At 32.1% G+C, this 26,518-nt stretch overlaps 3 protein-coding genes across 3 annotated transcripts; all 3 read left to right on the top strand.

Moving 5' to 3' along the window:
- The first annotated feature begins 4,714 nt into the window (after positions 1-4,714).
- LOC143909630 (alaserpin-like) lies at positions 4,715-12,407 on the top strand. The gene is made up of 9 exons (XM_077427710.1): positions 4,715-5,199; positions 5,278-5,381; positions 5,472-5,615; positions 5,697-5,900; positions 5,978-6,076; positions 6,155-6,295; positions 6,396-6,605; positions 6,683-6,827; positions 11,808-12,407. Exons 1-9 carry the CDS (start codon positions 5,124-5,126, stop codon positions 12,131-12,133), a joined length of 1,449 nt encoding a protein of 482 aa, XP_077283836.1. The 5' UTR covers positions 4,715-5,123; the 3' UTR covers positions 12,134-12,407.
- Positions 12,408-15,348: 2,941 nt separating this feature from the next.
- Positions 15,349-19,933, top strand: LOC143909631 (alaserpin-like). The gene is made up of 9 exons (XM_077427711.1): positions 15,349-15,834; positions 15,913-16,016; positions 16,108-16,251; positions 16,323-16,526; positions 16,604-16,702; positions 16,782-16,922; positions 17,023-17,232; positions 17,309-17,453; positions 19,152-19,933. The coding sequence occupies exons 1-9, from the start codon at positions 15,759-15,761 to the stop codon at positions 19,436-19,438; spliced, it is 1,410 nt and encodes a 469-aa protein (XP_077283837.1). The 5' UTR covers positions 15,349-15,758; the 3' UTR covers positions 19,439-19,933.
- A 1,101-nt stretch (positions 19,934-21,034) lies between these two features.
- LOC143909629 (alaserpin-like) lies at positions 21,035-24,347 on the top strand. The gene is made up of 9 exons (XM_077427709.1): positions 21,035-21,200; positions 21,279-21,382; positions 21,475-21,618; positions 21,700-21,903; positions 21,977-22,075; positions 22,153-22,293; positions 22,394-22,603; positions 22,680-22,824; positions 23,596-24,347. The coding sequence occupies exons 1-9, from the start codon at positions 21,125-21,127 to the stop codon at positions 23,880-23,882; spliced, it is 1,410 nt and encodes a 469-aa protein (XP_077283835.1). The 5' UTR covers positions 21,035-21,124; the 3' UTR covers positions 23,883-24,347.
- Positions 24,348-26,518: the final 2,171 nt, after the last annotated feature.

The following is a 26,518-nucleotide window of genomic DNA, read 5'->3' as shown; positions in this document are numbered from 1 at the left end:
CAAAAATATACACAAAACGTTCTCACTTCACAAAACCTAACCCAACCTAGCATAACCATCACCGAAATCAAATAATTTGAGAATGCAAAAATATCCACGAAACGTGCTCACCTCCCCAAACCTAACCCAACCTAACCTAATCATCACCGAAATCAAAGAATTCGACATTGCAAAAATATCCACAAAACGTCCTTACCTCACCAAACCTTACCCAACCTAACCTTACCATCACCGAAATCAAAGAATTTGAAAATGCCAAAATATACACAAACCTTGCTTACCTCACCAGACGAAACCAAAACTAACCTAAACAGCACCGAAATCGAAGAATTCGACATTGCAATGATATCCACAAAACGTGCTTACCTCACCAAACCTAACCCAACCTAACCTAACCATCACCGAAATCAAAGAATTCGACATTGCAAAATATCCACAAAACGTGCTAACCTCACCAAACCTTACCTTTCCTAACCTAACCATCACCGAAATCAAAGAATTTGACAATGCAAAAATATCCACAGAACTAGCTTACCTTTCCAAACGTAACCTAAACTTACCTAAACAGCACCGAATTCGAAGAATTCGACATTGCAAAAATATCCACAAAACTTGCTTACCTCACCAAACCTAACCCAACCTAACCTAACCATCACCGAAAAGAAAGAATTGGACATTGCAAAAATATACACAAATCGCACTAGCTTCACGAAACCTAACCCAACCTAACTGAACCATCACCGAAATAAAAGAATTTGACATTGCAAAAATATCCACAAAACGTGCTTCCTCACCAAACCTTACCCAACCTAACCTTACCATCACTGAAATCAATGAAATCGACATTGCAAAAATATACACAAAACGTGCTTACCTCACCAAACCTAATCCAACCTTACCTAACCATCACCGAAATTAAAGAATTAGACTTTGCAAAAATATACACAAAACCTGCTCAATTGACAAAACCTAACCCAACCTAACCTAACCATCACCGAAATCAAAGAATTTGACAATGCAAAAATATCCACAGAACTTGCTTACCTTTCTAAACTTAACTCAAACTAACGTTAACAGCACCGAAATCGAAGAATTCGACATTGCAAAAATATCCACAAAACTTGCTTACCTCACCAAACCTAACCCAACCTAACCTAACCATCACCGAAATCAAAGAATTAGACTTTGCAAAAATATACACAAAACGTGCTCAATTGACAAAACCTTACCCAACCTAACCTAACCAACACCGAAATCAAATAATTTGACAATGCAAAAATATCCACGAAACGTGCTTACTTCCCCAAACCTAATCCAACCTAACCTAACCATCACCGAAATCAAAGAATTCGACATTGCCAAAATATCCACAAAACGTGCTAACCTCACCAAACCTAACCCAACCTAACCTAACCTTCACCGAAATCAAAGAATTCGACATTGCCAAAATATCCACAAAACTTGCTTACCTCACCAAACCTAACCTTACCTAACCTAACCATCACCGAAATCAATGAATTCGACATTGCAAAAATATACACTAAACGTCCTTACCTCACTAAACCTAACCCAACTTAACCTAACCATCACCGAAATCAAAGAATTTGACATTGCCAAAATATCCACAAAGCTTGCTTACCTCACGAAACCTAACCCAAACTTACCTTATTATCACCGAATTCAAAGAATTCGACATTTCAAAAATATCTACAAAACTTGTTTACCTCACCAAACCTAACCCAACCTAACCTAACCATCACCGAAAAGAAAGAATTGGACATTGCAAAAATATACACAAATCGTGCTAGCTTCACGAAACCTTACCCAACCTAACCTAACCATCACCGAATTCAAAGAATTTGACAATGCAAAAATATCCACAAAACTTGCTTACCTCACCAAACCTAACCCAACCTAACCTAACCATCACCGAAATCAAAGAATTAGACTTTGCAAAAATATACACAAAACGTGCTCAATTTACAAAACCTAACCCAACCTAACCTAACCAACACCGAAATGAAATAATTTGACAATGCAAAAATATCCACAAAACGTGCTAAACTCCCCAAACCTAACCCAACCTAACCTAACCATCACTGAAATCAATGAATTCGACATTGCCAAAATATCCATAAAACGTGCTAACCTCACCAAACCTAACCCAACCTTACCTTACCTTCACCGAAATCAAAGAATTCGACATTGCCAAAATATCCACAAAACGTCCTTACCTCACCAAACCTTACCCAACCTAACCTTACCATCACCGAAATCAAAGAATTTGAAAATGAAAAAATATACACAATTCTTGCTTACCTTACCAGACGAAACCCAAACTAACCTAAACAGCACCGAAAACGAAGAATTCGACATTGTAAAAGAAATCCACAAAACGTGCTTACCTCACCAAACCTAACCCAACCTAACCTAACCATCACCGAAATCAAAGAATTCGACATTGCCAAAATATCCACAAAACGTGCTAACCTCACCAAACCTAACCCAACCTAACCTAACCATCACCGAAAAGAAAGAATTGGACATTTCAAAAATATACACAAAACGTCCTAGCTTCACGAAACCTAACCCAACCTCACCTTACAATCACCGAAATCAAAGAATTCGACATTGCAAAAATATCCACAAAACGTGCTTCCTCAACAAACCTTACCCAACCTAACCTTACTATCACCGAAATCAAAGAATTCGACTTTGCCAAAATATCCACAAAACGTGCTTACCTCACCAAACCTAACCCAACCTAACCTAACCATCACCGAAATGAAAGAATTGGCGATTGCAAAAATATACACAAATCGTGCTAGCTTCACGAAACCTTACCCAACCTAACCTAACCATCACCGAATTCAAAGAATTTGACAATGCAAAAATATCCCCAAAACTTGCTTACGTCACCAAACCTTACCCAACCTAACCTAACCATCACCGAAATCAAAGAATTTGAAAATGCAAAAATATCCACAAACCTTGCTTACCTCTCCAGACGAAACCCAAACTAACCTAAACAGCACCGAAATCGAAGAATTCGACATTGCAAAAATATCCACAAAACGTGCTTACCTCACCAAACCTAACCCTCACCGAAATCACAGATTTCGACATTGCAAAAATATCCACAAAACGTGCTTACCTCACCAAACCTAACCCAACCTAACCTAACCAAACCGTATGTCCGATAAAAACTTCTCTATTTTTTTATATTACTCGCAAGATGGGCAAGCATCTCTAAAAATTGCACAATACATTCAAAAACACGCAATAAACTACATGGGATACATTTTTATAATTGAATTGATCCGATTGTATTCCGTGCGATGTAGCGTATTTATAGAGACGTACCGCGTAAAATTGACAACATTTATTTATTCGTAAGGGCTCCCCTATTCTTATAACATCTCTCTGCATACAACATTTTTTCTGTTCTACTTACCTACTTCGTGTACCTACTTATATAATTATTTACTGTATTTTTTTTTGTTTTCTAATCAAAAACATCAGTTTATAATTAAGCACTTTTAACTTTCAACTGAAATTATATGTAATTTACATCTTGTAATTAATCGCTATTATGTTAATAAAAGCCTTGTAATAAATGGAAATATGTAATTTTACAATTGGAACAGATGTACGTAAATAGCGCAATACAAATACGCAATTTGTAAACACAGGATTCAATTGAACATTCGCAAATATGTATACTAATTCATTTGTGCACATACATAATAAATATAGAATTAAAAAAAAATCATTTACATACATGTGTTTGGTTCACTTGATAATAAATAAACTGTTGAAAAAACAAAAACGCATTTTTCTATAATGTTCCCAAGTTAATTAGAAAAAAGTGCCACTTTTCAGAAAATCAAAACGGTCCAGTATAATACATATATGTAAAATTAAACATAATACACACAATATCTCAGCCATAGAAGCTGGAATTGAGACCTTGAATTATGCATATGGCCCTTTCGCATTAAAAGAAAATACCCTAACATCACAGTTATTGCCGCAAATTGCACGATTATGTGCAATGACCAGTGGTGTCACCCCAATTTGGAAACGAAGAGTTACTAAAAACTTCTTCAATTTATATATTTTTTACTTTTTTCAATATACATACATATATTATTATATATTTCTTATTTTTTTTTCAATTTATATGTTTATATTTTTATTCGTCCAAGGCACTATTACGTGAAAATTTAAATTTAAATTAAAATAAATATATATAATTTCTAATTTCTAATTTACAATTTTTTCTTACTGGAATGATATAATATTTCATATGATTATTTGTATAAATCCAATACCTGTTAAATTTGATTCAATAGTATAATTTGATTTTTTTACGTTTCTAATTTAAAATTTTGACACTTTTCAAGTAAGTGTTCGCAGTCTTCCAAAATGCTTAAAATTTTAAAATCTCCAAACTAAAATAAATTAAATTTTAAATACATAAAATCGTACCATATATAAAATAACCTTTAGAAGCATTAAAACATGCAAATATGTACACTTCTATAAAATACTTGAAAATATTAATATTTTAAATTAATTAGTGAATTGATTAATTTCAAATATTTAGATAATATGTAATTAATGAATTATATCAATTAATATTTGGTATAAATCTACATCTATTTTTTATCAAGCTTCTCTTTGAGTTTTACTCGGAAAGATGATTCTGATTGCAGACTGCAGACACATTTAACGGCTAACAGTCAATTTTGCTTGTACGTAATGGAAAAAAGGTCTTTTCCGGTTAGGTAATCGACTGTGAACTTTTCAAACTTTCAAATTTGTAACCGTCGAAAACAACCCGACTGACGGGGGATAATCCTCGAATCCAATTAACCACCGGCTCCTCTTTGCCTACGCTACGATATTATCACCAGTTGGAGAAGCAGTACTCATTATTAATTGTTCAATACTTAATCTTCTCTCAATGCGAGAAATTGCATCTAGACAAATTCATGTCACATTTTATTTAAAAAAAAATTCCGAAATTTGCACTGTAAACAAAAAAACTCGTATAAATCACACTTTTTGCCGTTTAATTGTCATTTTCTGTTCGACTCTCAACGTTGACACATCTAAATATGGCAATTGAAATACTGCCAGGTGTTATCCATTTTAAACATCCCAAGTCACCATCTTTAAAACCAACCATGAAAGGTAACAAATACAATAAAATACACAAATACTGAATTAAACAAAATTTCCCATTATTATAAATTAAAATTTCGATTTCAGTAATTGTGCTGATGTCGTTTATTATACTTGGATGCTGTCAAACAACTGATCTAGACATTCAACTTTTGAGTTCCAGCAATAAATTTTCGAATCAGCTTTATACAGTACTTAAATAATTTATATTTTCCACTAATATTTCAGAAGTATAAATTTATACATGTTAAGTTATATATTGAACAACATTTGTTGACTAGGAAGTAGCTGTGGACAAACCATCTGATGATTTGATAATGTCAGGAATGTCTGCACATTTTGCTCTTGCTCTATTGTCATTGGGAGCTGGAGGAGAGACTTTAGATGAAATCAACACTGCTCTTCACTTACCGAACTCAGATTTTGTAAGACAATTATATCTTCTTGATGACTTGATATCTTCTTGATGAGAAATGAATTTCTTTTATGTGTAGTATTACTTGTAGACAAAATCAGCTTTTAAATCTGCCATGAATCGTTTAAACAATATTCAAGGCGTCACTCTAAATATTGCCAATAAACTCTACGTCAAAAAAGATTACGTTCTGAACGCAGATTTTAGAAGCTCGGCAGTCGATTCATTTTCATCTGATATAGAAAATATCGAATTCGCTTTAAATGAGGAAGCTGCTGCTATAATAAACACTTGGGTTCGTATTCAGATCTATTTCTCATTTTATTAATTTAAATAATTGATTGCATTATATGTGTTTTCTTAATTATACAGGTTGAACAGAATACTAACAGTAAAATTCAAAAAATAATTGATCCCGTTGACCTTAATGATTTTACACGCTTAATTCTCATAAACGCCATTTACTTTAAGGTAAAACGACTATTGGGGTTTATTTCCGTTATTTTTTTTATCTGAGTAATTATAATAAATTAACAGTCATTTCTATAGGGAACGTGGGAATCAAAATTTGATGCTGCAAATACAATCAAAAGCGAATTCAGTTTGAGTTCTAGTAAAGCATTTGAAGTTAATATGATGAACAAATTGGATTCGTTTAAATACGCAGATCTTCCACAATGGGATGCACAGGTTATTTATTATATAAATAAAAAGTCTGGAGGAAAATATTAAATTTTGATTAATATGCACTTATAGCATGTTTGGTTCATAATATTTGTTTTATTCTTAGGCTCTAGAAATGCAATATGAGAAACGAAATGTGTCTATGGTTATAATTCTACCTAATCAAATCGACGGATTGGCAAATTTGGAGAAAAACGTCATGAATTCAAATTTGAAACAGACAGTATTTGATGAACTGCTCCCAAACAAAGTTTCAGTTAGCATTCCAAAATTCAAAATTGAAACCACAATGAAACTCAATCCAATATTGGAAAAGGTTTTTAAAAAAATATTTTTTATTCAATTCTGGAAATTCTATTGATTTTATTTTAAACATTATTTTTTTTAAATCAGTTGGGTATGACGTCGATGTTCTCGCCGAAAAGTGCAAATTTATTGGGATTACTTAAATCTGATGAGCAACTTTACGTATCTTTTGTCATTCAGAAAGCTTTTATTGAAGTGAATGAAGAAGGAGCAGAAGCTGCAGCTGTCACAGGTGATCATAAAATATCCAAAAAATCTAGTGGATATCTTTCCAATTGTGTAAGATATTGTCATGTACAGATTAGGTAATTTATGCTCGTGGACCACTGGTCTACCATCACGAATCGCCTGATCGCGCATTCGTGTTAAAAAGGGGTGCAACGTGGGTTCCACGACATAAGGTCCAAAGCTATAAAATCCAACGACAAGGGCACCACGAAAGAAGATCCACCCGTTAGAATGCCCACCTGCTAAGTGATCCAGACAATAAAAAGCCCAGTTGATAAAACGTCCAACCGAAAATCGTCCCCCCTTTTAAAGGTCCAGCCACAAAAAGTCCGAAAACAAAATATAAAACATAGATAAAGTAATAATGTTTAATAAATCGCTCCATATTTACATAAATCAGATATCGAGTCAATTTGACTCGATACTCGATTGAATACTCGGCGGGCCTAATTTTTTTTAATTAATTTCCGAATATAATAATAATGTTAGATTAAATCGTTGCAGCAGCTGATATCGAGTCAGGTAATACAATTTTTAATACAAGAGATAAAATTCAATTTTGGATTTCATCAGTTGAATCTAATAATTTTGATTGTTTTCCTGCCTTAGATGAATGGCTTAAATTTGAAAGTAGATGAATTTTAAAGCCATTAAAAGATTTCTGAGCGAGTTTGTAAGAAGAAAACCCCAAAATGGCAAAACCCAGCTATTTTTGTCTTACTTCTGTTTTCTACATCCTATTTATGCGCAGCAGAATTTTCTTATTATGCTACAATGGTCAAAGTGCAGGAACACAATCGACGCTACCCCATTTATAAGAATTGAGCTCACCTTTATTGTGTCTGATATCAAGAAGATTTGCGATTCAAGGATTAAAAATCATCAAAGTCGTTGAGAGCTTTGTTTACTATATTTATAATTATATTTATGAAATGGATAATAAGTGTTTTAGTAATACATTTTATTTTATATTTACTCAACTTTAAAAATAAGCTAAACGTTCCGTTAAAATTTCGGGGTTTGTAAAGTGTTCCATTGCATAAAAAGATTGGAAATCCCTGCACTGGATAGTTTCTGACATACAGTCTTGGAGCTCGCTCTTTTTACAAACTTATTTTTTTATATTTCATTTGAAGATATCTTTATGCACTTCTGCGATGCGATGTACACGAAATATTCGCAGGTAGTCGCTAGGCCCTACCCGCATATAACGGTACACATTTTCATTGTCCTTTTCATAGAATTTGGATGACTTTGTTTACTTTCGGTCAGATTAGTAGGTATAAAAACTGCCGTCATATGACTATATGAGATATGACAAACAATCAGCTGGATCGTATGCCGAATCTCAAAGTCAAAATGACTAGAATAATACAGGAAATGCTTTTTGTTATGTGAATTGAATTAAATTAATAAAGACACCATTGAAATGCTCGATAATTTAAATCAATGGTCGAATATTTGGAATGTTGGAAGTCGCGTAATAGGTAATCTTCCCAGAACAAATACATAATTCGTTGGAGGCGTGGCACCGTTTCTTTCAACATATAGTCAGTGGTGTTTCCATGGATTTCCGGAAACTCGTTGTTAAAAATCAAAAGTTTCCGGAAACCCGTTATTTAATCTAAAAATTCATATAATGCTTGTCAAAAATTATACAAATTTTGAATATTTAATGAACTCTCATGTAATTGTGCCTTGGACGAAAAAAATGCTATCAATGAATGAAATTTCGGAAATACGGTTCGAGTGAAAGGTATAAAAGCTTAAGTTGTTCGGTAAACAGTCTAATAGACGTTACAAAGTAATGCATATTATATTTAAAATTATAGAAAAATTATTATTATTCGTATATTTGATATAGGGTAAGTGTGAATATGCAGACCCGAATATCTAGACCCGAAGTGGTACGAACAGCAAATGCATCTTTTTGCAATTGGTTTGAAATGCACGATAATTTAAATCAATGGCCGATAAATACGTCAATACATACATACATACATTTTAGATATGAATAGCAGAACCCATGAAGACGGGCTTGCGAACCTTGGTCTAGAATCCGTTCATACGTAAGATTTTACTCTTTTTAAGAAATATTTTTTGCGGAACTCAGTTGAGAAACCCTGAATACGTAGGATTTGAAAACATAATTTTTGGGGAAAAAATCGAAAACCAAAGAATCTCCCATTTTTTATCAAATGAAAAGTTTCATAATGACGATTTGCGAACCTTGGTTCAGAAGCCCTGCATACGTAAAAGTTTGGATTGCTAAGAAAAACTATTTGAAAAAAAAAATTGCTGCCCGGTTTAGAAACCCTGCTTAAAAATAAATGTTTGCGGTCTTAGTTGAGAAACCCTGCTTGCATAATATTTCAAGGCACAAAGAGTATCAAATAAATTTATTCGCATTTATGAAATTATCATGTAGATATGGCCGACAATTTCAATACAGTAATTATTTTCGAAAACGCATTTAAAACTTATTGAAAAAATTGATTTTGCGCTGAATTGTCGTTGAGCTGAATAGATTGGCAGCACCTGACTCGATGTCAGCTGCTGCAACGATTTAATCTAACATTATTATTATATTCGGAAATTAATTAAAAATATTTAAGCCCGCCGAGTATTCAATCGAGTATCGAGTCAAATTGACTCGATATCCGATTTATGTAAATATGGAGCGTTTTATTAAGCATTATTACTTTATCTATGTTTTATATTTTGTTTTCGGACTTTTTGTGGCTGGACCTTTAACAGGGTGGGCGATTTTCGGTTGGACGTTTTATCAACTGGGCTTTTTATTGTCTGGATCACTTAGCAGGTGGGCATTCTAACGGGTGGATCTTCTTTCGTGGTGCCCTTGTCGTTGGATCTTATAGCTTTGGACCTTATGTCGTGACACGTGCAACGTGGTATTGTTAGTTGGAGTCAACGAAACCCCTTGCAGTTGTATTTCCCGTTCCGTTAATTCTACCATGGGACCCAATAAACAAACTACCAATTCCGACGTAGGAAAACGAAAGTTAACACAATGACAGCCGGAACATTTGCATACATGGTGCTCAGTTTCGCAAATGCATACACGATGCTCCATCTGTCCATTCATATTATTTCATCGATATTTGTTAGAATTTGTCTTAAACCAATAAACCGTCGGAAGCAAACTCTAGTCTGAAATGTTTACGGTCGCAATGAATCGGTGCGTTTCATTATTATATAAGACCAAAATTTAATTAATTTAAAAAAAATAATTAATATTTGCACGGATAATCCGCAAACCGGATAATCCGCACCCGGATAATCAAGAGAACACTGTACGCCATAGGTCCGGGCCAACAAAGTTGCACGGTGCGGCCCGGACCTATGGCGCCCTCGGGCAATAATTTCCAAGCGCCCCTAGAATTTTTTTTAAAAATTGATTACCATCCTCTTCTTAAGGTCTTGGGACCGGCAGCAAAATGGTTAACAATATTTCTCAATCCCAGGTGTAAATAAATAAATAAAATGATAATTCAAAAGTTAACTTTCTGAGCCTTTCTTTCAGTAAAATCTACCTTAAAGCTGAAAAATCAAAATTTTCTGCGATATCATTATGAGTACATAGAGTTTCAAAATTGGAAAGTCTATTTTGTGACATTGTAGACCGGAGATAAGTTTTAAGTTTCGAAAAACTATGTTCACCACTTGATACAGTTTCATCCTGTGTCAGCAAAATTTGCATAGCAACCTAAATATTCGGATACAATTCTTGTAAATCATACTGTCTAATAAAATTTAATACAATGATTGGATTCATTTTACCTTGATTTTTATTTGAAAGAAAGGTTTTTAAAATAATAGTGAAGAGTAATCAGAGGTAAGTGGAGTCAAGTCGAGGTACAAGAAAACACGCAGGCAGGTTCCAAGTCTTTATTAGCTGCTTGTCAGGTAGAGGCCAGGATCCAAATGCCACCGATCGAGAGCGTACCATATTTATATCATAGAGCGCTCAGCGCATACACGTATTATCATTGGTCAAGGAGTCTGGCGCAGCCATTGGCCGCAACGCCCGACTCCACCATTGGTTGGCGTCACCATGACGTCATCGGTCTACGGGCGTCTTTCTTAATAACTTTACAATAAATTCAAGTTCATTTCTAATAATATCAGATATTTAATTCGCGGTGGGCTTAATTTGAAGATCGGCTCTTTCCGGTAGATTGTTTACAAAATACACAAAACCAGCACGTCTCTGAATATTTGTTCAACTGTTCGAATCTTTCTTTCATTAACACTAATGTTGTATCTGAGAAATAAAAATGAATTTAATTGCTTAAGAACACCGTACCAAACAATAAATGAAACAAGAAAGCTGAAATCTTTTAATTGTACCTCTAATGTGATTGCTTCATGAGCTACACCTGGATCATTTCTTTCAGTTTCTATTTTTTTTTTTGCTTTGACACTTGATTTTTTCGCTTCCCATCGTGTGTTAGATAATAAGGAATTATTTAAGGAATATAATTGCACGTGAATCAGTTAGAATCGTCCAGCGATATATTGAAGCTAAACATGGTGTAAACATGTGTAAAGTTTAGAAAGTAGAAGCGCTTTTATGTTTAATTTTTTAGCAAACTGCTAATGCATATAACACAAAATTATAAATCATCTTCCACAAAGCTATCCATTAACAACCTTCAAGAAAGCATCAATGGCTTTTGGCCCTCTAATCTAAAAATTTTAGGGCCTTTTACGTTCTAATTTTAAATTTCAAAGCGCATTCGGTGCATCGAGTGGCGCCCTAACTTACTCGGCACCCTCGGGCTCCCCCCGACCAAGACCTTCCCTGAAATCGGCCCTGTCTATACTGATCATTGTGTCTGCACACCTTTCCTAAAGAGTAGAGATGGTCCTTTAAAAACCGAACGAGCTCTACGTTAAGATTTATTTTTACTAACCTCTTCTTATTAGCAGTTTATTAATCTATAATCAATTTTTTTTATAGTTATTGGAGTATCTAGAATGTCTGCTGCTAGGGTTGTTAAGAGGTTTAATGCTGACCATCCATTTTTGTACTTTATAAAGACGTCGACTGGTGATATATTATTTATGGGACGATTCGGAGTTAGCACTGGAAATAGAATCATAATCGACAAAAAACCGATGGAAGTGGTTACTCCCAAGCCAATAAATACTATTGATCCGATTCCCATTGAAGGAGGTAGCCCTAAACCAACGAATGTTATTTATCCTACGCCGAAACCAAGGCCACGTAAAACACGTACACCCAATCCAAGAGCTACTCGAAAATATACAAAACGTTGTCTATAACTATGTAAGTAAATTAAAAATATTTACTTTACACAGCCAACTTTATATTTAAATTGATAAATTCAAATATTTTGCATTCCGTGAATTAATTTTTTTCATGTTCTTCGCGTGCTTATATAATCATTTACTGAAAAAATGTTTTGTTTTATAATCAAAAACATAAGTTTATATAATAATCAAGCACATTTATTTTTTCAAAAAGGACGTAAATTTAACTTTCAACTGACATTATATGTACCTTGCATCTTGTAATTAATCGTTATAATGTCAATAAAAAGCCTTGTAATAAATTGAAAATATTTTACGATTGTACAGATGTATGTACGTAAATAGGGCAATACAAATATGCAATTTGTAAACACAGGATTCAATTGAATATTGGCAACTGGACTAATGCATGTGTGCACATACATACATTAGTATAGAATTATAAAAAAAAAACAATTACATACATGCTTTTGGTTCACTTGATAATAAATAAACTGTTGAAAAAACAAAAACGCATTTTTCTATACTGTTCCCGAGTTAATAAGAAAAAAGTGCCCCTTTTCAGAAAATCAAAATTAGATACGGTCCAGTATAATACATATATGTAAAATGAAACATAATACACACAATATCTCAGCCATAGAAGCTGGAATTGAAACCTTGAATGATGCATATGGCCCTTTCGCATTTAAAGAAAATACCCTAACATCACAGTTATTGCCGCAAATTGCACGATTATGGGCAATGACCAGTGTTGTCACCCCAATTTGGAAACGAAGAGTTACCAAAAACTTCTTCAATTTATATATTTTTTACTTTTTTTAATATACATACATATATTATTATATATTTCTTATTTTTTTTTTTCAATTTATATGTTTATATTTTTATTCGTCCAAGGCACTATTAAGTGAAAATTTAAATTTAAATTAAAATAAATATATATAATTTCTAATTTTTTCTTACTTGAATGTTATAATATTTCATATGATTATTTGTATAAATCCAATACCTGTTAAATTTGATTCAATAGTATAATTTGATTTTTTTACGTTTCTAATTTAAAATTTTGACACTTTTCAAGTAAGTGTTCGCAGTTTTCCAAAATGCTTAAAATTTTAAAATCTCCAAACTAAAATAAATTAAATTTTAAATACATAAAATCGTACCATATATAAAATAACCTTTAGAAGCATTAAAACATGCAAATATGTACACTTCTATAAAATACTTGAAAATATTAATATTTTAAATTAATTAGTGAATTGATTAATTTCAAATATTTAGATAATATGTAATTAATGAATTATATCAATTAATATTTGGTATAAATCTACATCTATTTTTTTATCAAGCTTCTCTTTGAGTTTTACTTGGAAAGATGATTCTGAGTGCAGACTGCAGACACATTTAACGGCTAACAGTCAATTTTGCTTGTGCATAACGGAAAAAAGGTCTTTTCCGGTTAGGTAATCGACTGTTAAGAGGGCTGTACACCCGAAACCTTAATTTTGTTACCGTTCCTTTCTTCGATATATATATTGAGTGTATGTATATATTGAGTGAATGCGACAATATATATCAATATATATATTGAGTGAATGCGACAGTTGCGCTTCGACCAGATAAAACGTATTTTAAATTGACAAAATCGAGGTTTCGTATTCTACTATTTTCTGCTCCAAAACTGGACCAATTTTTAAAAAAATTTCATCATCGGTTTGAGAAAGATACTTTCTGTGCATCTATCGGCGTATTTTTTTTTAAATCGACCGTTAAACAAGAACGCTGGACTCGTTTCGTGGGTGTAAAAAAGAGGCGATTTTATAGATGTTTGGCGGCTCCTAGCTCCTATTAAAAATAATTAATCAAAAAAATAAAGCGATAGATGCACCCCAATGGTGGATATCCATAGCATTTTAAAAAATAATTTCTCTATTGCCATAATTGAGGAAGGGAGAAGTATAGTAAGTTTGTAAGGACAAGGCGCTGCTGTCCAGCCCTCTTAACTTTTCAAACTTTCAAATTTGTAACCGAAAACGAAATATTTCGTATGCATTGAATTGTGCATCAAGAAGTGCTAGTTAGTAAATCTGTTATTAAATGCATGGAAGATGTGGAGTTAAATGCAATTAATACCGCCGAAACCAAGGCCACGTAAAACACGTACACCCAATCCAAGAGCTACTCGAAAATATACAAAACGTTGTCTATAACTATGTAAGTAAATTAAAAATATTTACTTTACACAGCCAACTTTATATTTAAATTGATAAATTCAAATATTTTGCATTCCGTGAATTAATTTTTTTCATGTTCTTCGCGTGCTTATATAATCATTTACTGAAAAAATGTTTTGTTTTATAATCAAAAACATAAGTTTATATAATAATCAAGCACATTTATTTTTTCAAAAAGGACGTAAATTTAACTTTCAACTGACATTATATGTACCTTGCATCTTGTAATTAATCGTTATAATGTCAATAAAAAGCCTTGTAATAAATTGAAAATATTTTACGATTGTACAGATGTATGTACGTAAATAGGGCAATACAAATATGCAATTTGTAAACACAGGATTCAATTGAATATTGGCAACTGGACTAATGCATGTGTGCACATACATACATTAGTATAGAATTATAAAAAAAAAACAATTACATACATGCTTTTGGTTCACTTGATAATAAATAAACTGTTGAAAAAACAAAAACGCATTTTTCTATACTGTTCCCAATTTAATCATTAATAAAAAGTGCCCCTTTTCCAAATAAAAATTAGATACAGTCCAGTATAACACGTATGTATGTACAATATGTAAAATGAAATATAATACATACAATGTAGAAGTACTCATTTCTGTTTGCTTGCAAAAACATATATTTATTTATTTTTAATTTAAGTTTGGTGGGCCACAATGGTCGAAAAAATACAGGGAGATGAGAAAAATAAAAATATACAATCATCCATCGGGATCAAAACTGATCCCGAATCAACCGTAGATCCCACACGCTTCAATACTTATATATAAACAGACAAAAAAATACATCATCAAATATGTCTATAATTTCGCTATTTCGTCTGTGTGTATGTGTGTCTGAGATAACACGAGCGGTACGATAAATTGTAATTAATGAATTATATTAATTAATATTTGGTATAAATCTACATCTATTTTTTATCAAGCTACTCTTTGGGTTTTACTCGGAAAGATGATTCTGAGTGCAGACTGCAGACACATTTACCGGCTAACAGTCAATTTTGCTTGTGCGTAATGGAAAAAAGGTCTTTTCCGGTTAGGTAATCGACTGTGAACTTTTCAAACTTTCAAATTTGTAACCGTCGAAAACAACCCGACTGGCGGGGGATAATCCTCGAATCCAATTAACCACCGGCTCCTCTTTGCCTACGCTACGATATTATCACCAGTTGGAGAAGCAGTACTCATTATTAATTGTTCAATACTTAATCTTCTCTCAATGCGAGAAATTGTATCTAGACAAATATCATGCCAAATTTTATTTAAAAAAAAATTCCGAAATTTGCACTGTAAACAAAAAAACTCGTATAAATCACACTTTTTGCCGTTTAATTATCATTTTCTGTTCGACTCTCAACGTTGACACATCTAAATATGGCAATTGAAATACTGCCAGGTGTTATCCATTTTAAACATCCCAAGTCACCATCTTTAAAACCAACCATGAAAGGTAACAAATACAATAAAATACACAAATTCTGAATTAAACAAAATTTCCCATTATTATAAATTAAAATTTCGATTTCAGTAATTGTGCTGATGTCGTTTATTATACTTGGATGCTGTCAAACAACTGATCTAGACATTCAACTTTTGAGTTCCAGCAATAAATTTTCGAATCAGCTTTATACGGTACTTTATAATTTATATATTTTCCACTAATATTTCAGAAGTATACATTTATACGTGTTAAGTTATATATTGAACAACATTTGATGACTAGAAAGTAGCTGAGGCTAAGCCATCTGATGATTTGATAATGTCAGGAATGTCTGCACATTTTGCTCTTGCTCTATTGTCATTGGGAGCTGGAGGAAAGACGTTGGATGAAATCAACACTGCTCTTCACTTACCGAACTCAGATTTTGTAAGATAATAATATCTTCTTGATAACTTATTAAGAAATGAATTTCATTGTATGTGTGGTATTACTTGTAGACAAAATCAGCTTTTAAATCAGCCATGAATCGTTTAAACAATATTCAAGGCGTCACATTAAATATTGCCAATAAACTCTACGTCAAAAAAGATTACGTTCTGAACGCAGATTTTAGAAGCTCGGCAGTCGATTCATTTTCATCTGATATAGAAAATATCGAATTCGCTTTAAATGAGGAAGCTGCTGCTATAATAAACACTTGGGTTCGTATTCAGAACATTTTCTCATTTTATTAATTTAAATAATTGAGTGCATTATATGTGTTTTCTTATTTATACAGGTTGAAGAGAAAACTAACAGTAAAATTAAAAATATAATTACCCCCGATTTACTTAATGCATTTACACGCTTAATTCTCATAAACGCCATTTACTTTAAGGTAAAACGACTATTGGGGTTATTTCCGTTATTTTTTTTTATCTGAGTGATTATAATAAATTAACAGTCATTTCTTATAGGGAACGTGGGAATTAAAATTTGATGCTGCAAAAACAATCAAAAGCGAATTCAGTTTGAGTTCTAGTAAAGCATTTGAAGTCGATATGATGAACAAAGTTGATTCGTTTAAATACGCAGATCTTCCACAATGGGATGCACAGGTTATCTATTATATAAATAAAAAGTCTGGAGGAAAATATGAAATTTTGATTTATATGCACTTATAGCATGTTTGGTTCATAATATTTGTTTTATTCTTAGGCTCTAGAAATGCAATATGAGAAACGAAATGTGTCTATGGTTATAATTCTACCTAATCAAATCGACGGATTGGCAAATTTGGAGAAAAACGTCATGAATTCAAATTTGAAACAGACAGTATTTGATGAACTGCTCCCAAACGAACTTTCAGTTAGCATTCCAAAATTCAAAATTGAAACCACGATGAAACTAAATCCAATATTGCAAAAGGTGTTTGTAAAAAAAAATGTATACAATACTTGAATTGCTATTGATTTTATTTTAAACATTATTATTTTTAAATCAGTTGGGTATGACGTCGATGTTCTCGCCGAGCAGTGCAAATTTATTGGGATTGCTTAAATCTAATGAGCAACTTTACGTAGCTTTTGTCATTCAGAAAGCTTTCATTGAAGTGAATGAAGAAGGAGCAGAAGCTGCAGCTGTCACAGGTGATCATAAAATATCCAAAAAATCTAGTGGATATCTTTCCAATTGTGTAAGATATTGTCATGTAGAGATTAGGTAATTTATGCTCATGGACCACTGGTCTACCATCACGAATCGCCTGATCGCGCATTCGTGCTAAAAAGGGGTGCAACGTGGTATTGTTGGTTGGAGTCAACGAATCCCTTTGCAGTTGTATTTCCCGTTCCGTTAATTCTACCAAGGGAACCAATAAACAAACGACCAATTCCGATGCAGAAAAACGACAGCCGGAAAATTTGCATATGCGATGCTCAGTTGCGCAAATGCATACGCGATGCTCCGTCTGTCCATTCATATTATTTCATCGATATTTGTTGGAATTTGTCTTAAACCAATAAACCGTCTGAAGCAAAATGGTTAACAATATTTCTCAACGGCGTAGTTAAAAATAAATAAAATGACAATTCAAAAGTTAAATTTCCGAGCCTTTCTTTCAGTAAAATCAACCTTAAAGCTGAAAATCTAAAATCTTAAAGCTGAAAAATCAAAATTTTCTGCGATATCATTATGAGTACATAGAGTTTGAAATTTGGAAAGTCTATTTTATGACATTGTAGACCGGAGATAAGTTTTAAGTTTCAAAAAACTACGTTCACCACTTGATACAGTTTCATGCTGTGTCAGCAAAATTTGCATAGCAACCCAAATGTTCGGATACAATTCTTGTAAATCATACTGTCTAATAAAATTTAATACAATGAGTGGAATTATTTTACCTAAATTTTTATTTGAAAGAAAGGCTTTTAAAATACTAGATTCTACGCTAAGTTCATTACTAATAATATCATATATTTAATTCGCGGTGAGCTTAATTTGAAGATCGGCTCTTTCCGGTAGATTGTTAACAAAATACACAAAACCAGCACGTCTCTGAATATTTGTTCAACTGTTCGAATCTTTCTTTCATTGACACTAATGTTGTATCTGAGAAATAAAAATGAATTTAATTGCTAAAGAACACCGTACCAAACAATAAATGAAACAAGAAAGCTGAAATCTTTTAATTGTTCCTCTAATGTGATTGCTTCATGAGCTACACCTGGATCATTCAATTCAGTTTCAGATAAAGTAATTAAAACCTCATGAACGTCAACAATTTAATAACGAACTGCTTTGACACTTGATTTTTTCGCTTCCCATCGTGTGTTAGATAATAAAGAATTATTTAAGGAATATAATTGCACGTGAATCAGTTAGAATCGTCCAGCGATATATTGAAGCTAAACATGGTGTAAACATGTGTACAGTTTAGAAAGTAGAAGCGCTTTTATGTTTTATTTATTTAGCGAACTGCTAATGCATATAACACAAAATTATAAATCATCTTCCACAAAGCTATCCATTAAAACCCTTCAAAAAAGCATCAATGGCTTTTGGCCCTCAAATCTAAAAAAATTAGGGCCTATTGCATTCTAATTTTAAATTTCAAAGCGCATTCGGTGCATCGAGTGGCGCCCTAACTTACTCGGCGCCCTCGGGTGCCCCCCCGACCAAGCCTTCTCCTAAATTCGGCACTGTCTATACTAATCATTATGTCTGCACACCTTTCCTAAGGAGTAGAGATGGTCCTTTAAAAACCGAACGAGCTCTACGTTAAGATTTATTTTTACTAACCTCTTCTTATTAGCAGTTTATTAATCTATTTTCAATTTTGTTTATAGTTATTGGAGTATCTGCAACATCTGCTGCTATGTCTGTTAAGAGGTTTAATGCTGACCATCCATTTTTGTACTTTATAAAGACGTCGACTGGTGATATATTATTTATGGGACGATTCGGAGTTAGCACTGGAAATAGAATCATAATCGACAAAAAACCGATGGAAGTGGTTACTCCTAAACCAACAAATGTAATTTATCCCACGCCGAAACCAAGACCACATAAAACACGTACACCCAATCCAAGAGCTACTCGCTATATATACAAAACGATGCCTATAACTAAGTAAATTAAAAATATTTACTTTAAACTGCCAACTTTATATTTAAATTCATAAATTAAAATATTATGCATTCCTTGATTAATTACATACAATTTTTTTTCTGTTCTTTGTGTACTTACATAATTATTTACTATAAAAATATTTTGTTTTCTAATCAAAATCATATGTAAGTTTATAATTAATTACATTTATTTTTTAAAAAAGTACGTAAATTCAACTTTCAATTGACATTATATGTAAGTTACATCTTGTATTTTATCGTTATAATTTGAATAAAAAGCCTTGTAATAAATGGAAATAATTTTACAATTGGAACAGATGTATGTACGTAAATAGCGCAATACAAATATGCAATTTGTATACACGGGATTCAATTGAAAATTCGCAACTGGACTAATGCATTTGTGTAAATATGTACATACATAATTAGTATAGAATTATAAAAAAATATCAATTATATACATACATGTTTGGTTCACTAAATAATAATTAAATTGTTGAAAAAACAAAAACGCATTTTTCTATACTGTTCCCAAGTTAATTAAAAAAATTGCCCCTTTTCAGAAAATCAAAATTAGATACGGTCCAGTATAATACGTATGTGTAAAATGAAACATAATACACACAATATCTCAGCCATAGAAGCTGGAATTGAAACCTTGAATGATGCATTGCCGCAAATTGCACGAACATGGGCAATGACCAGTGGTGTCACCCCAATTTGGGAACAAAGAGTTTCAATTTTTCAAATCATATATATAAAGACAGTAATCTGTGTGTGTGTGTGTGTGGGGGTGGGGGTGTGTATGTGTGGGGGTGTGTGTGTGTCCTTACTCTCGCCGAACATAATGAATGAATCGATAAAAATCGATAAATTAATTTTTCGACGAGACGACTTTGTCGCGACTCGAACCGATCACCCCAAATAGCCTTAATATGGGTCTAAATTCAGCTAATGGTCACGTGCATCACGCCAAATCCAATTCTTCATTTCGCCTTTTTTTTTTAAACATTAATTGAAATATTCCTTCTCGCCATATAAAAATACGTAATTATAATAATTTTATTTAGCGAGGTTTTGAACCATTTTTTTTTCTTTTCATATAAAACAATTAAATATATATTTTTAGTTGAAATTAATTTATATTTTAGCGATATTTGAAAAATAAAATTAATTCCAAATCACGGAATCGAACTAAGGCCCCCTTGCCCAGAAAAGGTCGCTAGCCATCAGACTACGGCCTCGACAGAAAAAACGCTCTAAAATTACTTAATATTCGATTATCCTTTAGAAGTATGGGGAACCAATCATTCGCGTATCTTCGGCTTTCGTCGACAATCGATTTCCGATTTCTTATGATCAACCATCAACCAGTATGGGGAGCAATTTTTTTTTTTCTTCATATTTTTCATTTTTTTCATTATTTTCATATTTTTCATTTTTTTCATAATTTTCATTTTTTTGTGCCTTTGGCTTTCCGAAACCAGTCGATTCCATATCTTTAACTTTATTTTTATTCGAGTTTCAATTTCTTTTCGAAACCACCCGTTGAAATCAACGGGCCCTACACTAGTTTTAATATAAATATAATTCCGAAATTTGCACTGTAAACAACAAAACTCGTATAAATCACACTTTTCGCCGATTAATTGTCATTTTCTGTTCGACTCTCAACGTTGACACATCAAAATATGGCAATTGAAATATTGCCAGGTGTTATCGATTTTAAACATCCCAAGTCACAATCTTTAAAACCAACCATGAGAGGTAACAAATAGAATAAAATACACACACACTGTATTATACAAAATTTTCCATTATTATAAATTAAAATTTCGATTTCAGTAATTGTGCTGATGTCGTTTATTATACTTGGATGCTGTCAAACAACTGATCTAGACATTCAACTTTTGAGTTCCAGCAATAAATTTTCGAATCAGTTTTATACAGTACTTAAATAATTTATATATTTTCCACTAATATTTCAGAAGTATAAATTTATACATGTTAAGTAATATATTGAACAACATTTGATGACTAGGAAGTAGCTGAGGCTCAACCATCTGATGATTTGATAATGTCAGGAATGTCTGCACATTTTGCTCTTGCTCTATTGTCATTGGGAGCTGGAGGAAAGACTTTAGATGAGATCAACACTGCTCTTCACTTACCGAACTCAGATTTTGTACGACAATAATATCTTCTTGATGACTTGATATCTTCTTGATGAGAAATGAATTTCTTTTATGTGTAGTATTACTTGTAGACAAAATCAGCTTTTAAATCTGCCATGAATCGTTTAAACAATATTCAAGGCGTCACACTAAATATTGCCAATAAACTCTACGTCAAAAAAAATCTCGTTCTGAACGAAGATTTTAGAAGCTCGGCAGTCGATTCATTTTCATCTGATATAGAAAATATCGAATTCGCTTTAAGTGAGGAAGCTGCTGCTATAATAAACACTTGGGTTCGTATTCAGAACTTTTTCTCATTTTATTAATTTAATTGAGTGCATTATATGTGTTTTCTTATTTATACAGGTTGAGGAGAAAACAAACAGTAAAATTAAAAATATAATTTCCCAAGATTTACTTAATGAATCTACACGCTTAATTCTCATAAACGCCATTTACTTTAAGGTAAAATGACTTTTGGGGTTATTTCCGTTATTTTTTTTATCTGAGTGATTATAATAAATTAACAGTCATTTCTATAGGGAACGTGGGAATTAAAATTTGATGCTGCAAAAACAATCAAAAGCGAATTCAGTTTGAGTTCTAGTAAAGCATTTGAAGTCGATATGATGAACAAAGTTGATTCGTTTAAATACGCAGATCTTCCACAATGGGATGCACAGGTTATCTATTATATAAATAAAAAGTCTGGAGTAAAATATGAAATTTTGATTTATATGCACTTATAGCATGTTTGGTTCATAATATTTGTTTTATTCTTAGGCTCTAGAAATGCAATATGAGAAACGAAATGTGTCTATGGTTATAATTCTACCTAATCAAATCGACGGATTGGCAAATTTGGAGAAAAACGTCATGAATTCAAATTTGAAACAGACAGTATTTGATGAACTGCTCCCAAACGAACTTTCAGTTAGCATTCCAAAATTCAAAATTGAAACCACGATGAAACTAAATCCAATATTGCAAAAGGTGTTTGTAAAAAAAAATGTATACAATACTTGAATTGCTATTGATTTTATTTTAAACATTATTTTTTTTAAATCAGTTGGGTATGACGTCGATGTTCTCTCCGAAAAGTGCAAATTTATTGGGATTACTTAAATCTGATGAACAAATTTACGTAACTTTTGTCATTCAGAAAGCTTTCATTGAAGTGAATGAAGAAGGAGCAGAAGCTGCAGCTGTCACAGGTGAGCAAAAAATATCCAAAAAATGTAGTGGAGATCTTTCCAATTGTGTAAGATATTGTTATGTAGAGATTAGGTAATTTATGCTCATGGACCATCTGGATCAATTCGCTCCAAAAAGTCTCGACCAATGAACAAGCTGTATACAACAGCCAAAAAGATCTCCCGACACATCGACCAATGACCATTTTGTGCTAAGAGTAGGTAGTTAACTACCTCTACCACTACTAGGGTTTTTGCATACCCGGACTTTTTCAATTCCCGGGGCACGGAACGGATCACGGGATTCCCGGAATTCTCGGACACATGTAAAAAAAACATTTTTTTTTCAATTTAATATATTTTTTATTAATAAAAAAATATATTTTTTTATTTACAAAATATAAAAAAAATAGTACATAATACATATATCTATTAACTGAAAAAAATGTAATTATAATTGTAAACTTATTTAAAGTAGTTTCTAAATAATGCTAAAATATGTAAATGAGAATCCGAAAGCCTATCTAGATTTGGTACAAAAATCTCCAGCAATACAAAAAGGGTATACTCGCTTCATAATAGTTTCACCGTAAGATATACATTCGCTTTTATTACAACATTTTCATTACAAAAAAATTTAATTAGATAATTTTTTGTCTGCCCCCCCCCCCCCACCCCCAAGAAAAGGCTGATATATGACGTCCCTGGAGATGGGCCTTTGAAAACGGAACGAGCTCTACGTTAAGATTTATTTTTAGCAGTTTATTAATCTAAATTCAAATTTTGTTATAGCTATTGGAGGATCTGGAATAACTTCTGTTATCGATGTTGAAGAACCGAAGAGGTTTAATGCTGACCATCCATTTTTGTACTTTATAAAGACGTCGACTGGCGATATATTATTTATGGGACGATTCGGAGTTAGCACTGAAAATAGAATCATAATCGACAAAAAACCGATGGAAGTGGTTACTCCTAAGCCAATAAATGTAATTTATCCTACGCCGAAACCTAGGCCACGTAAAACACGTACACCCAATCCAAGAGCTACTCGAAAATATACAAAACGTTTTCTATAAAAATATTTACTTTACACAGCCAACTTTATATTTAAATTGATATATTCATATATTTTGCATTCCGTGGATTAATTTTGTTCATGTTCTTCGCGTGCTTATATAATTATTTGATGAAAAAATGTTTTGTTTTATAATCAAAAACATAAGTTTATATAATAATTTTTTCAAAAAGTACGTAAATTTAACTTTCAACTGACATTATATGTACCTTACATCTTGTAATTAATCGTTAATGTCAATAAAAAGCCTTGTAATAAATTTAAATTATTTTACGATTGGAACAGATGTATTTATGTACGTAAATAGGGCAATACAAATATGCAATTTGTAAACACAGGATTCAATTGAACATTCGCAAATATGTATACTAATTCATTTGTGCACATACATAATAAATATAGAATTAAAAAAAAATCAATTACATACATGTGTTTGGTTCACTTGATAATAAATAAACTGTTGAAAAAACAAAAACGCATTTTTCTATACTGTTCCCGAGTTAATAAGAAAAAAGTGCCCCTTTTCAGAAAATCAAAATTAGATACGGTCCAGTATAATACATATATGTAAAATGAAACATAATACACACAATATCTCAGCCATAGAAGCTGGAATTGAAACCTTGAATGATGCATATGGCCCTTTCGCATTTAAAGAAAATACCCTAACATCACAGTTATTGCCGCAAATTGCACGATTATGGGCAATGACCAGTGTTGTCACCCCAATTTGGAAACGAAGAGTTACCAAAAACTTCTTCAATTTATATATTTTTTACTTTTTTTAATATACATACATATATTATTATATATTTCTTATTTTTTTTTTTCAATTTATATGTTTATATTTTTATTCGTCCAAGGCACTATTAAGTGAAAATTTAAATTTAAATTAAAATAAATATATATAATTTCTAATTTTTTCTTACTTGAATGTTATAATATTTCATATGATTATTTGTATAAATCCAATACCTGTTAAATTTGATTCAATAGTATAATTTGATTTTTTTACGTTTCTAATTTAAAATTTTGACACTTTTCAAGTAAGTGTTCGCAGTTTTCCAAAATGCTTAAAATTTTAAAATCTCCAAACTAAAATAAATTAAATTTTAAATACATAAAATCGTACCATATATAAAATAACCTTTAGAAGCATTAAAACATGCAAATATGTACACTTCTATAAAATACTTGAAAATATTAATATTTTAAATTAATTAGTGAATTGATTAATTTCAAATATTTAGATAATATGTAATTAATGAATTATATCAATTAATATTTGGTATAAATCTACATCTATTTTTTTATCAAGCTTCTCTTTGAGTTTTACTTGGAAAGATGATTCTGAGTGCAGACTGCAGACACATTTAACGGCTAACAGTCAATTTTGCTTGTGCATAACGGAAAAAAGGTCGTTTCCGGTTAGGTAATCGACTGTTAAGAGGGCTGTACACCCGAAACCTTAATTTTGTTACCGTTCCTTTCTTCGATATATATATTGAGTGTATGTATATATTGAGTGAATGCGACAATATATATCAATATATATATTGAGTGAATGCGACAGTTGCGCTTCGACCAGATAAAACGTATTTTAAATTGACAAAATCGAGGTTTCGTATTGTTTCTGCTCCAAAACTGGACCAATTTTTAAAAAAATTTCATCATCGGTTTGAGAAAGATACTTTCTGTGCATCTATCGGCGTATTTTTTTTTAAATCGACCGTTAAACAAGAACGCTGGACTCGTTTCGTGGGTGTAAAAAAGAGGCGATTTTATAGATGTTTGGCGGCTCCTAGCTCCTATTAAAAATAATTAATCAAAAAAATAAAGCGATAGATGCACCCCAATGGTGGATATCCATAGCATTTTAAAAAATAATTTCTCTATTGCCATAATTGAGGAAGGGAGAAGTATAGTAAGTTTGTAAGGACAAGGCGCTGCTGTCCAGCCCTCTTAACTTTTCAAACTTTCAAATTTGTAACCGAAAACGAAATATTTCGTATGCATTGAATTGTGCATCAAGAAGTGCTAGTTAGTAAATCTGTTATTAAATGCATGGAAGATGTGGAGTTAAATGCAATTAATACCAGTGGTAAATTGTCGAACACGTTTAGTTCTATATAAGAAATCAACGGTGAAAAACACAATATATTGCTCAATTACAATCATATTAGATGGCTAAGTTTTGATAACAGTGTACAACGTCTTTGTGAATGAAATGATTATGTTATATCTGCTTTGGCCGTAAATCATAAAGATTTAAGTGAAAAGCTTCAAAGTAATTATATAAAAGGCTCGATTTTATTCCTAAAGGATTTTTTGCCGCACATTAGTTCGATTAATAAACAACTACAAAAAAGTAACTTAACAATAATAGAAACCATGCTCATCATTGACAAACTAAAAAATATAGCGAAAAGCCTTGTGACAGAAGTTGAAAATGTCAATTTTTCAATTTTATCTTCTGTTAGTGATTTCATAGATAATATGACAGAAACAACTTCAAAATTAAAATTAAAACTTAAAATAATAGAGTGTCTTAAATCTCTGAATCTGGAACTTGATAAAAGGTTCGAAGAATTGAATTTTTTTAAAACCGTTTCTTTATGTATCTTTCCCTTTTATTAT

The sequence above is a fragment of the Arctopsyche grandis genome, chromosome 3 (genome assembly GCF_051622035.1).
Source record: "Arctopsyche grandis isolate Sample6627 chromosome 3, ASM5162203v2, whole genome shotgun sequence".
NCBI classification, from domain to species: Eukaryota; Metazoa; Arthropoda; class Insecta; order Trichoptera; family Hydropsychidae; genus Arctopsyche; species Arctopsyche grandis.
This window is presented reverse-complemented; position numbering and strand designations above follow the sequence as displayed.

Excerpts from the sequence above, each read along its gene's own strand:
- LOC143909629 (XM_077427709.1), top strand. The coding sequence starts at position 21,125 with ATGGCAATTGAAATATTGCCAGGTGTTATCGATTTTAAACATCCCAAG. Across the intron at positions 22,294-22,393 it reads TTCCACAATGGGATGCACAG|GCTCTAGAAATGCAATATGA; the intron begins GTTATCTATTAT and ends TTTTATTCTTAG. Across the intron at positions 22,825-23,595 it reads AGAAGCTGCAGCTGTCACAG|CTATTGGAGGATCTGGAATA; the intron begins GTGAGCAAAAAA and ends ATTTTGTTATAG.
- LOC143909630 (XM_077427710.1), top strand. The coding sequence starts at position 5,124 with ATGGCAATTGAAATACTGCCAGGTGTTATCCATTTTAAACATCCCAAG. Across the intron at positions 5,616-5,696 it reads ACTTACCGAACTCAGATTTT|ACAAAATCAGCTTTTAAATC; the intron begins GTAAGACAATTA and ends TATTACTTGTAG. Across the intron at positions 6,828-11,807 it reads AGAAGCTGCAGCTGTCACAG|TTATTGGAGTATCTAGAATG; the intron begins GTGATCATAAAA and ends TTTTTTTTATAG.
- LOC143909631 (XM_077427711.1), top strand. The coding sequence starts at position 15,759 with ATGGCAATTGAAATACTGCCAGGTGTTATCCATTTTAAACATCCCAAG. Across the intron at positions 15,835-15,912 it reads TTTAAAACCAACCATGAAAG|TAATTGTGCTGATGTCGTTT; the intron begins GTAACAAATACA and ends TTTCGATTTCAG. Across the intron at positions 16,017-16,107 it reads TTTCGAATCAGCTTTATACG|AAAGTAGCTGAGGCTAAGCC; the intron begins GTACTTTATAAT and ends TTTGATGACTAG.